The sequence below is a fragment of the Acartia tonsa genome, chromosome 5 (genome assembly GCF_053477335.1).
Source record: "Acartia tonsa isolate MP-2025a chromosome 5, ASM5347733v1, whole genome shotgun sequence".
In the NCBI taxonomy this organism is placed as follows: Eukaryota; Metazoa; Arthropoda; class Copepoda; order Calanoida; family Acartiidae; genus Acartia; species Acartia tonsa.
In genome coordinates this window covers 6226090-6239111 of record NC_137264.1, presented here as the reverse complement: position 1 = coordinate 6239111, position 13022 = coordinate 6226090, and the positions used below count along the sequence as shown (strand labels likewise).

Genomic DNA, 13022 nt, shown 5'->3' with positions numbered 1-13022 from the left:
GATGGATAGATAGATGGATAGATAGATGGATAGATAGATGGATAGATAGATGGATAGATAGATGGATAGATAGATGGATAGATAGATGGATAGATAGATGGATAGATAGATGGATAGATAGATGGATAGATAGATGGATAGATAGATGGATAGATAGATGGATAGATAGATGGATAGATAGATGGATAGATAGATGGATAGATAGATGGATAGATAGATGGATAGATAGATGGATAGATAGATGGATAGATAGATGGATAGATAGATGGATAGATAGATGGATAGATAGATGGATAGATAGATGGATAGATAGATGGATCGATATATAGATGGATAGGTAGATGGATAGATAGATGGATAGATAGATGGATAGATAGATGGATAGATAGATGGATAGATAGATGGATAGATAGATGGATAGATAGATGGATAGATAGATGGATAGATAGATGGATAGATAGATGGATAGATAGATGGATAGATAGATGGATAGATAGATGGATAGATATATGGATAGATATATGGATAGATAGATGGATAGATTGATGGATAGATAGATGGATAGATTGATGGATAGATAGATGGATAGATAGATGGATAGATAGATGGATAGATAGATGGATAGATAGATGGATAGATAGATGGATAGATAGATGGATAGATAGATGGATAGATAGATGGATAGATAGATGGATAGATAGATGGATAGATAGATGGATAGATATATGGATAGATAGCTGGATAGATTGATGGATAGATAGATGGATAGATAGATGGATAGGGTAAGGGGGGACTATTTTCGGGAGGGGTTAATCTGGTAATTTTCTATCTACCTTCATAATAATAGGTAGATGAATAGATATATGGATAGATAGATGGATAGATTAATGGATAGATAGATGGATAGGGTAAGGGGGGACTATTTTCGGGAGGGGTTAATCTGGTAATTCTCTATCTACCTTCATAAAATGACCTTTATCTCCATGTTTCTTTCAAATGACAGAAAAAAAACATAAAAGCAAATTTGTTTGTTGTTAAATTACCTACAAAAAAGTATAAAATGAAATTTTTGTGAGATGAATTTTAAGGGTACTAAATAATTAAATCCCCTTTTTGGTTGATTTGCCCCAATGTGCAGTGTACACATTAAAGTGCACAAGCCTAAGTTTAACCCAGGGAGTAAGGGAGGGGACAATGGGCAATTAATTCAATTTTAGAGTTCTAACTCAATACCTTCAAAACCAGATATATCTGGAAAATTCAAAAAATTTAGATATAGCAATCTTTATTAGATTTGTATAATAATAAATTATTAAACACTGAAAGATAAATATTTAACATTAGGGTATCCTGTCTTATTTTCCTGTGAATAGTCTGTAATTTATAATAAAAAGGTATGACCTTAGTACTGGCAGTTTCTTAAAAATAATACCATAAATGGGGGTTGATTTCATATTTGAAAAGGGGTTGATTAGAATTGATAGTTACATAAGTATCACAGTAGAATTTCTGGTTTATCCCACCCATTCTTCGAGATAGTACCCAAAGTCTTTGAAATTGGCCAAAATTTTAAAAGTTGCATGTGTTCTGGTACCCAAAGTCTAAGACTGTCAAAAATATGAATTTTAGATCCATTGTCCCCTCCCTTCCTCCCTGAGTTTAACCTATAATAGAGAAACTTTACATAATTGAAATTTGTGGTGTAGTCTCTGTAGGCTTGGGGCAAAGCCATCAGCCTATAATACACGATGAAGCTATGAATTTCGCCAACTGCTGGACAAATTGGGACCAGTGATGAAGTCACTAGGTTTTAGAATAATATTTTTTCTAAGGTTGTCCCCTCCCCTCTCTGTTTTTTTCTATCTCATTTTCTGTGTGTGAAATATAGAGAGCTATGTAACTTTTAAATATTGACTTTGACATAACTAAGAGTTGGAATTTTTGAATATCTTCATCTTGGCGGGCACAGGATGCCATCAAACCTGTTACTTAAATATTAAGGTGCGGAAAGTGGCCCGACTTTTATGGGTAAAATAAAGCATTACTTACTGAGAATAAATGAACAATGTGAAGAATATTATGCCACATAAAACTCCAATGATATTTCTAAATAAAACAAGCACTATGTAAATTATGTATATTGTGAGAAATAGGACAATCCTCAAACTGAATGCAATATTTTCTCACTTGTCTGTAAAGGTTGGCTCTTATATACGCTCAAGTTAGACATTTATAATTTTGAGTTTTACTTAAACCAAAAAGATGTTTATTTGTTTAGTTGCCCTATTCTCAAATAATAAAAGTTAAAAAAAATAACAACAACAAATACATTTCATTATTTCACAAATTTTAATGAAAGATATCCTTGAAGTCCTTTCTTTTCTTCCCTTTTAAGGCTGCCTGAAAATTTACTAAATATTGCAATTGAAAAGACTTATTAAAAAGCAGAAACTAGACGTCGAGTTTTTAAAGATTATGAATATACTTACATTATTTTGTTTCGAGTAAAATACATGATTTTAATTTCAATTTAACATAAATATTTGAATTCTAATTTCTTTTTTTGTTTATGTTTAAATTCTTTTACACAACTTGGTATACTGGAGTGCTAATATGTAATAGTTTTAAACATCTGTCCATATTGATTTACTTGAATGTTCAAATCATAAAGATGGTCAAATTTTAGTAGCGAAGCTACTCTATAATTCGCTTTGTCTGTCCGTCAGTAAGTCCGTAACGAAATGGGGGAAACGTGATTTTCACGGCTCCTATTAAAGATAGACAACTGAAATTTTTAGTGGAGATTCCTATTACATATACTCATCTATGCAATACATTGTTTTGTCCATCTATCTGTTAACTGGGGTGCTAGATAGCTTCCTAGATTTTTATGTTTTTTGTAATTTCATTATTTTGAGCTTCGCTACTTATTGATGTTGTTATCCTTGTTGGAAAATAACAGATGTTTTCTGGCTTAAAGTGGATATACAATCAAAAAGTTTTTCCAGTATTGCTTCGAAACCGATTAATATCCTGTGGATTAGAACTGGTTCTAAGCCATACTGAAAAATTATGAATAGCATCGTATTATATCCAGTATTCTACTAATATAAAAATGTACAATCATAAGATTTAAAAGCCTTTGGCATCTCGGGGCTAAAATTAATCTTACAGTTGTACATTTTTATATTAGCGGAAAGCTGTTTATAATACGATGCGATATATAACTATTCCACATTTTTTTATAATATTTAAAACTTTTACGTTTTTGAACTTTTTACGTTAATTAAATGCATATAGACTTACAAATACATCTTAATGCAAATTATTTTCTGATAATTTTAACAAAATCATATTGAAATTCCTATTAAATCCAAAATGTCCTTGGTGTTACGTGTGGTGTGACTGACACACAGACGTCCTTCCTACTACTTGGGCAGACAGATCAAGGTTTACGATAACATTGCTTAGTGGTTTTTAGCCTATAAAAAGAAGAGAAAGCACTAAAAATATTGCATTGAAGGAAAAGTTGAAAACTATATACCTTTTTTTTTTGAAATATAGAATATATTCAATCAATATTATTTTAGATCCTAATTTAATATTGATTAATTAATTATGTTAATTTCATAAATTTGAATTCCATCTGTTGACCAGGGATCGACAGTCACCAATGACCCGCCTTTTTCTTCCTTTTTTCGAGGCTTGCTGTTCTAATTTAGATGTCGACTTTTTACACAAGACATCAAAGTAAAGCGGGGGCTAAGTAATATCCCCCCCCCCCCAAAAAAAATGGGGGGTTGGAGTTGGTGGGTTGAATAAACCTCTGAAACACAACAACGTCATCCAAAGAGAACAAATTATTCATGTTTTAACCAATTAAAATAGTATTTCTGACAGAAGTACTTGATCATGTATAGAGTAGCATCGCGTAAAAAAATCATATTTCATTATTTGAACAGGATCTATGAGAAGCTACACTCTAAAAGAGTATGATAACGGTTCAGTGGTTAGCAAAATTCTTCGGATAGTGTAGACATCCTGTTATTTTTATATAGGGATCATCGGCAGCAGACAATTTCCCTTTATGGTTTATCGTCGTTTGACGAAATTGTCATGAAAGCGGCTGTTTAACCTTTTATGGATCAATATATAGTTTATTAGAAGCGAAGCTACTCTATAATTCGAAATGTCCGTCTGTCCGTCCGTGTGTAAAAATTTTTAGTTTAATGTTTTTTTTATGAAACTGCTCTAAAGTTCATTTTTTTCCGGATATCCGTCCATAATTTTTGAGCTTCGCTACTTATGGATGCTGTCATCCTTGATTTATTAGAAATAAATAAAATTTAAGTAATTAAGTGTACAAAATACATGTTTTATTTCCACAATATATGAGTATCTTTTATGAAGGAAATATTCCTAATTAGTAATTACAAATGTAATAAATCTAATCGTTTCCATTTGAAAGTAAAAGTAATAAATACTATATATATAATACTAGCGGCTTCGCCCCTAGCCTCTAGGGGCTTTGCCTCAAGAGGTGATAAAAAATAATTTGGCGAAATACGTAAAAGGACCAAGGAAATCTTCTACAATAAAAATGGGGGGGGGGGATTTTTTGTTTTTTGGGGGGTTGGGGGTGTCACACCCCCCAAGAAAATAGCCTAAAATTACCACAGAACCAGTAGGTATATTCCCTGAAGAGTAGAATTCGATTGGTTTAGTGGTTACTGAGATCTTAAGGGACGGACAGACAGACAGACGGAAGGACAGACATCGTTCTACTTTGTATTATAGATATATGACTTTTTTTGGCGTTCACACAGCGATTCAGGTCAAATTCAGGTTCCTGGTATGATCCTGCAGGTCCTAATCCTCAAGGTCTATAGAAATCTTTAAAAGGCTCATGTGAGCGCAATTTTTACTTTGACAGATTCAAATATTATATTTTAAAATCCGCCGCGGTTTTCCCGCTGATCGCCGACTGCAACCGCCGTCGAAATTTATGTTTTGAGATTCTAATATAAAATCTACAAAAATAAGAAAATTACAGCTGTTTATGATTTTTAAGCAAAAAAGGACTTAAAAACAAAGGTTGAAGGAAGCGGACTGCACAAATGTTTTGGCCCTCTAGCTTTAATAGTAGCCAAGATAATATCCCCCCCCCTCACTCCCGACCGATTGAGGTGTGGAAATGTTGTCCGACTTGTAAGGGTTAAAACGGCAATTTTTTAATTATAAGATTTAATTGTTTCAATTTTCGGAGCCGACTGGCTCTCGGAGACGGCTCCTCAATTCAATATGTATACATACATACACATTACACAGCATGTCCTTAAAATATGTTTATTTTTTGTTAGCGTAATTGTAAAATGGACGTATTGATAGACAGACCCTATTTATAGAGTAACAACGATACTACACTATATATTCCATCTTTCATGATATTTTTTATCTGGTCATAAAATATTTATATTTAGAAAATTTTATATGTTTTGGATTGCATGATATTATAGATGTTTTCACAAAAAAGTTATTCTTTTATATTTCAAGTATTGGAGCCTTTCCATTTTCCATTTTCAGTTGGCTTTTCAGAATAAAAGTTTCCAAACCATGTCTTCTTTGTATTTGCATAAACATAATTATAAAAACTCGGAATTTAGTCACATTTAGGTTCTTGAAAAAGGATAGTCAACTTATTGTCTTATTCTTGAAACAAATAATTAAAGTCTTATTGCGTCGTTTTGAAAGAAGGTCATTTCTATGACTATTTTCCAGTTCAAATCAGTCATTCACCACTACAATAAGTAGACAAAACAATGTTTCGGTTGTTTAAAAGCTTATCTTTTCATTATTTCGTGTTTCACTCGTTCCTCCATTGTAACAGCTTTGAATGTAAAGACATGTTAGAATGGAATGAAGTAATATAGATGTTATTATAGAAGTGATGTATCTTTTTTATACCCCTTAATGTCCATTTTCAATTTTAATGTTCAAAAACGATTTACTTCAGCATTCTCAAAGTTAAATATTGAATTGATTTATTTCTGTCAACAAGGCATAATATTATAAGAAGCGTAGCAAATAATCTGTAATTACGGCTTTAAATATTGTAATTTCATAAATAACACAATTCTACAATATAACTAAATTTACTACTAAACATGTTTTTATAGAAAATACTGTGTTTCATATTTTCTAAATAATAGTTTATATTTGTTTGTCCTTTTATGTATGATATCATCCTTGGTATTTGATTTTTAGTGACGAATTAAATTTTAATTAACGCAATTGAAATTGCAGCTATTTAACAAGTGTTAATCTTTTTAAATACGTGGACTGAAGCTCTTTATAGTGCCTACTAGCGGCTTCGCCCCTTTAAAAAATGAAAAAAAATTAAGTACTACTGGCAAGTTTTATGTGAAGAATTCCTGTAAAAACATTGTTCCCCATAAAAAAATAAGTACCTAGATAACAAAAAAAAATTGGGGGGAGATTTTTTGTATTTTTGGGGGGGTTGGGAGTGTTCCACGCCCCAAGAAAATAGCCTAAAAACCACCACAGGACCAGTAGGTATATTCCCTGAAGCGTAGAATCCGATCGGTTCAGTAGTTACCGAGATCCTAAGGGACGGGCGGGCAGACAAAAATCTACTTTATATTATAGATATATAAAAAGTAGTCAATGATTCTAATATTACATAATTTTTTTATAGGCACCATAAAGAATATGAATATGTACAGTCCCTGGTTGCACGAGTTTTTTTTTTCAGGAGCTAAGCACCATTTTTGAATGCGAAGCTTTTCTTTAATTAGGGTCGGCCCGTACGTCTTTAACGGATAGGTTTTTTCGTTAATTTAGGCATGCCACAATTGTTCTATCAGTTTTAAACTTTGCATTTTAAAATGTTGATTTTTAACTTTTTTTAACAACATTTTTTATGTGATATAATCATCCGATTGATCTGATTTTTGGAGCACTGATTCCTATTACAAAAAGGTACAATATAAAAGCAAAGCAACTCTATAATCAAATCCTAAAAATGGCCGTATGTCCTTAAACTTCTGAATTTAAGAAGTTTTGCAACAAATTTACGTATAATTTTGTCAACACTTATATATTTATATTCCGCACATTCAGTTCTGACAATCTACAATAGTTAATGTACGTCTGTCATACCGTTTCAGAGCTTCGCTTTTTTGATGTTGTCATCCTTGTTAAAAAACAGCCAAATGTCTACTCAAAATTATCTACAATTACATTACAAGATTAAAATAGATGGAAATATGAATAAATAATGTTGTAATGGAATTCTATATTTCTTCATTTTCTAATTGTATCTTCAAGAATTTGTCTGGCATTAAACAAAATATCATCTCTAGATTTCATTTGGCATTTAGACAAAAAGGAGCTATATATATATCTTGAAAAACGACTACATTTACTCAAGCACTCATGATGCTTTCCTGAAAATCAAAATCCAAAATGTACAGCAATCTTAAAGATTATAGTTATCGATCTATAATCAATTGTCATTTAGATAATTTTTAGTTCATTCTAAATATTAGAAAAAATTTTGTCTGGTATAGATGATCGAAATCTTAATAAAAAGTTTTGGTATAGTCCCTTTCGTAACATTTTTTATTTTTCACAGTAGCTTTTCTCCTATTTCTAGCCCCTGCGGGGGGCTCTAACCCTGCGGGGCCAATTACCTAACCCTGTTGGGCAAACACCCAACCCAATATAACCTAACCTAACCCAAAATAACCTATAAAAAGCACTTTTAAAAATACGACGAATCGCCCCATATGGGGCGATGTTACGAAAGGGACTATTCCCAAAAGTTTTTTTCTATATAAATCAAACGCCTTTATTAAGTCTAAAATATTTTTTAATTGAATAGATTGCTAAATTTCATTTAAAAACAATTGATGAATTATTAATAGAGCATAAAATGGCGGCTATAATAGCCCAATTAACCCGCGCCAACCGCGAGAGAAAAAAACGGCGGGGCATAGAAACCAGCAAATGTATGTACGAAATTCCGTCTTTTGATGAAAGGTAAAATACATTACAATTTTAGAATTATTGTACTTTGTAGAATTGTTAAACTGGTTTAAAACCGTATTTACTATATATTATACTAGCGGCTACGCTCCTAGAGGCCTCTAGGGACACGTAAAAATGTTTCTTTTCAATCTATTTTAAAATCAGCTTTTTACTAAAATATTTTTTTTTCGCCGATAAATTGTGTTAGTAATGTTTTTAGCTATTACAAAATTTGTCCGCAGGGTGGCGTTTTTAATTTTATTTTTGTCGATTTCTCTGGGGAGGGTCGTGGTACCCTCCCCCAAAAGAGTTATACACCTTCCTGGGACCTATGAGAAGCTACCCTGTTAAAGAGAATCCGATCGGTTCAGCGGTTAGCGAGATCCTTCGGTACAGACACACAGACAAACACACATCCTGTTACTTTATTAGAAGGATTGATTTAAAAGCAAAACAACTCTAAAATTAGACTCGTTTCTAGGATGTCAATTTGTAATAAAATAAGTATATATCATCATCGAGGAACAAACGCATTTATGAGTCTGCAATGTAAAGTTATTTCTAGGTCTAGTGTATACTGAGATAAGATTAAAGAAACATATAGATACTAATGCATCCTACGACCATTATCAAATAAGAAGCTATCAAAAGTGGCTCCACAGATTATGACGTCATACGATAGAATAACCAATGAGAGGCCAGCATAAATTCTACCATTGTTGTATACTGGCCTCTCATTGGCTATTCTATCGTATGACGTCACTATATGTGGAGCCACTTTTTCATGCTTCTCAAATAATATATTTCTTAGATTTGAAGCAACAAAACACAATAAATGGATGAACAGAAGGCAAAAACAAATGTAAGCATTAAAATAAGTATGGAAAAGTCATAACCCTTCCGCTCCAGTTTTTTAATGTTAAAAAATTCATAATATGTGTCGGTGGGGGGGAGGAGATTTAACTCTATTCTTGTACCAACAGACTAAGTATAAATTTAGAAAATCTTTGCTTTTATCAATGCTGCGAATATTAACTTTTATGAATAAAACTAATAAAGCTAATTACATAACATAACCGATTGAGTTTTCCCTTGTTTAGATTTAAGTCGTTATATGGTTTTAGGTTTTTTTTCTGCCCTGGTAGCCACTAGTATTATTAATAAATAGCAATTTCTTAACTTGCAAAAAAACATTTTATTCATTAAAATTAAACCTTTTTAGACAGTTGGAAAGTGAGACAGAAGATTTAAATCAGAAAATGATGGCAATTATAAAAAGAAGAGAGGAACAGGTTATATTAATCAGTTTGTCTGTCTCTCTTTCTTATCATCTCAGGAATCCATTGGGATACACCAAAGGCTGATAAATAATTGTAGAATGATAAAATTATCTATTTCTGTAGAATGAATTACTGGTTGAAAAGCTAGGACACTGCTAGTTTGAGCCAAACTGTAAAGATGTGATATTATTAAAGGAATATTTTGTAATGAATATAACTTATAGAATCATAGATACAGAAATAAGAAAATGAAATAGAAATTTTTTTTTGCTACTTATTGACGTCTTCAAAAGAATTTCTCGCAAAATAAGACAGATTTTTATCAAATTAAATTTTAAAAACATCCTACATTCCAGGAAAGAAATGAGGTTAGAAAAACATCCTGTTGTCATAAGCTGGCAGAATTAATTATAATCCTGGTGTCCTTGGCTCTAGTCCCGTCTCTGTGGTATATCATCAACATTTCTTGGACCACTAATATGGATCTTTATTATGGAAACAGTACTTCACGTTAATCTGCTAATCCTTTCTAAGTTAAAATTTTCTTTATATTATAAATTTGAATAAAGAAAAGCTTTTCTATATTTAAGGTCTATACGTGATCAAACTATCCTTATACTTAATTAAAAGCCTTGCAGTATGGTTTTTGTATGAGCTACATAAAAACATATCCATTCATATGTATGTCTATTTAATTAGGTTTTATTTAAATTTTGACAAGATATATTTGGTTTTTTAAAAGTATGAACTCAAACAGAGAGTCCTTAGTCGATTAGGCATGTTGTAGCCTGTCTGTAATTGCAACTAAAAATTTGATAAGGAGTTCATTTCAAGGAAATTTGACGACAGTTGAACACTTTGACTTCTTAATAATATTAAAGGAATATTATACTGGAACCCAATGTTTAATGAACAAAATTTGCCATTCGTTGGCTTGAAACTTTTTGTTTTGTTATCAAATAGATGCTTAGATGCTTAATTCTATCATTTTGTTAAAATTTTACAATCAGTAGGGGAATACATCAATTTATATTCCACTATCGTATCCACTAAGAACCATGACAATCTCTTAAGATTCATTTTATTTTATTTTACAGAAATTCGTATATAAAAGTAGCAGGTTGGCTGTATGTTTACGTGTACAGAAGAATATCGCTAGCCGCTGAACCTACTTGTTTCTCCTTTACTATGTAGCTTCTTATTTATTTTTTCAAATTTTGAAACTAAAATTGAAAAAAGGCCTATCCGCTAGTACATTTAGAAAGAATTTAAAAGTATTTCTCGTATTCATTCGAAACCAGTGGATAGAAACCGGTTCTCATCCATACGAAAAAACTATGTCTAGCATCGTATTATATCCAGCATTCTACGAATATAAAAATGTACAACCATAAGATTTTTTTTAGCCGGTGCCTTTGGCACCTCGGGGCTAAAAAAAACTAGTTTTAATCTTATAATTGTACATTCTATATCCGCGGAAAGCTGTTTATAATACGATGCAAGAAATAACTTTTATATATAATTATTTTGTTTATATAGCTTTGTAATTTCCAGTATCTAAAAGGTAAAACTATTATTGTGATAAATAAATTATCTTTTACTGTTCTATTCATGTTTTTTTTAAAAATACACTAAACATCTTTATTAAGAGAGTATTAATTTTTAGAAAGTCCTTCTTAGAAGGTCAAATTTTCTTTGTAAAATAACAAGAGTGATAATGTACAATAGAGCAGAGCTTGTTTGTGTTACATTGAAGAAAAATAAACGATTTAAATTTAATATTAATGTTTTTAATTGATTTTCTATCAGAACGTAGGTAAAATTGTAAAAACAGGTTATCCCATTGGTTGGTTCAACACTTTTTGAGCTTTGATTAAATATTGATTGGGTAATGCAAACCAACAACGAATAATCTTTTTCGGCAATGGTTTATTATACACTAGCGGCTTCGCCCCTAGCCTCTAGGGGCTTCGCCCTATGAAGTAATGGGAAGTCAACCCTCCTAAATAAAAATATTCAAAAAAATTATTCTTTGTTTAATTACTCTGTGGTAAAATTAAACCCAGGTTGTGCGTTTTATGCACAAAAATTTTAATTTGTACAAATTAAACCCAGGTTGTGCGTTTTATGCACAAAAATTTTAATTTGTACAAATTAAACCCAGTTTGTTTGCCGTATACACAAAAATTTCAATTCGTAAAAATTAAACCTAGGTTGTTCGCATACACAAAAATTAAAATTTAAAAAAAAAATATTTAGTTTTTTTTTTTGGGGGGGGGGGATTCATGGGGGCTTCGCCCCATGTTGCATTTGGGTTCCCCCACCCCAATTACTGGTTTTTGTTTACAAAAATTTTAAAAAATTAAAAATTTTGGAAGTGGGGATTTTTTTTATTTTTGGGGAGGTTGGGGTGTCCCACCCCCCAAGAAAATAGCTTAAAACCACCAGAGGACCAGTAGGTATATTCCCAGAAGGGTAGAGCCCAATTTGATCAGCAGTTACTGAGATTTTACAAAAAATGTAAAAAAAAAAATTTTTGGGGGTGGATTTTTGTCTTAACCATGACACTTTGGTTAAGTGTGACTTCCGAATTCGCGGGAAGTTCTAGAGATCTTAGTCTTACGGACAAATCCCCCAACATCAGGAACCATCAAGTTTCAACAGCAGGTTTGAGTATAGATTTATTGACACAAACTATTTCAAAGTCCTGAAATTACAAAATCAATTAATACAAAATTCCAGTTTTTATAACCACGTAATATTATTTGCTTTTTAAAATCTTTTTTTCTACGGTTAAGAATCTTTGGGTACTTTGGCTTTAAAGGAAAATTATTTGGTTTAATAGATCATTGTTAAATGCAAAAATAAAGGCACATAAAAATTACTAAAACATAATAATTGAATCATAATAAAATTTCATGTGTAGCTGGCTAAAGCCTTTAAACTTAATAAAACCGTCCTATACGCCATTCAATTTAAATGTAAAATGAAGAAAATCTACCTGAAGTTCTTATGGTTAAAGCCCCTGGTATACTAGGGTTGTTCACGCACTATGAGACCAATGATAGGCCCGACTTTATTCTCCGAAATCTTTATCCACTCACATATTATTCAAAAGTAAAGAACGTGGAGACACCAAAACATAAACAACATTCCATGCCGCGTCTCTTTAGGAAAGGAAAATCAAACAAAGACGACATTTTCGCTGAATTGGAATTGTGAATAAGGAAATTAATTTCGATCTTGATAAACACAAAGCTTCCTCGAAAAGAGGTTAAGACAATTTTTTTTATTTTTGGGGGGGTTGGGGGTGTCCCACCCCCTAAGAAAATAGCCTAAAACCACCACAGGACCAGTAGGTATATTCCCTGAAGAGTAGAATCCGATCAGTTCAGTGGTTACCGAGATCTTAAGGGACAGACGGACAGACAGACAGACAGACGGACAGACGGTCAGACGGACAGACGGACAGACATCAAGCTACTTTGTATTATAGATATTTAGAAGGGGCAATTCATGACAAGAGTAAACATCTAACGAAATAAACCATAGATATTAAAAAGAAGGTTTGCAGCTAAAATTAATCCTTAGTAACCGAATAAAAGCTTAGTCTTAGCAAAGAAATATTACAAAATATTAAATGTTCGTTTAGCTTTTAATAATTTATTGAAAAGAAGCCATTTCATTTTTATG

General features: G+C 31.9%; 2 protein-coding genes across 4 annotated transcripts in view; one reads left to right on the top strand and one right to left on the bottom strand.

Annotated features, from left to right (window-relative positions):
• Positions 1 to 2643, bottom strand: part of LOC145318630 (carbohydrate sulfotransferase 12-like) — a 62114-nt gene extending 59471 nt beyond the window's left edge. Inside the window, exons 1-2 of one of the 3 annotated variants that reach the window (XM_080160025.1) lie at positions 2490 to 2643; positions 2050 to 2106 (exon numbers count right to left, since the gene is read on the bottom strand). In XM_080160025.1, the coding sequence (XP_080016151.1) occupies positions 2050 to 2106; positions 2490 to 2515 (83 nt within the window). In that variant the 5' untranslated portion in view covers positions 2516 to 2643. The remainder of the gene's footprint in view (positions 1 to 2049; positions 2107 to 2489) is intronic. The other 2 variants (XM_080160024.1, XM_080160028.1) reach the window with 2 other exon arrangements.
• A 5304-nt stretch (positions 2644 to 7947) lies between these two features.
• Positions 7948 to 9844, top strand: LOC145320230 (uncharacterized). The gene is made up of 4 exons (XM_080162662.1): positions 7948 to 8061; positions 8861 to 8911; positions 9272 to 9341; positions 9686 to 9844. Exons 1-4 carry the CDS (start codon positions 7955 to 7957, stop codon positions 9842 to 9844), a joined length of 387 nt encoding a protein of 128 aa, XP_080018788.1. The 5' UTR covers positions 7948 to 7954.
• The last annotated feature ends 3178 nt before the right edge of the window (positions 9845 to 13022 follow it).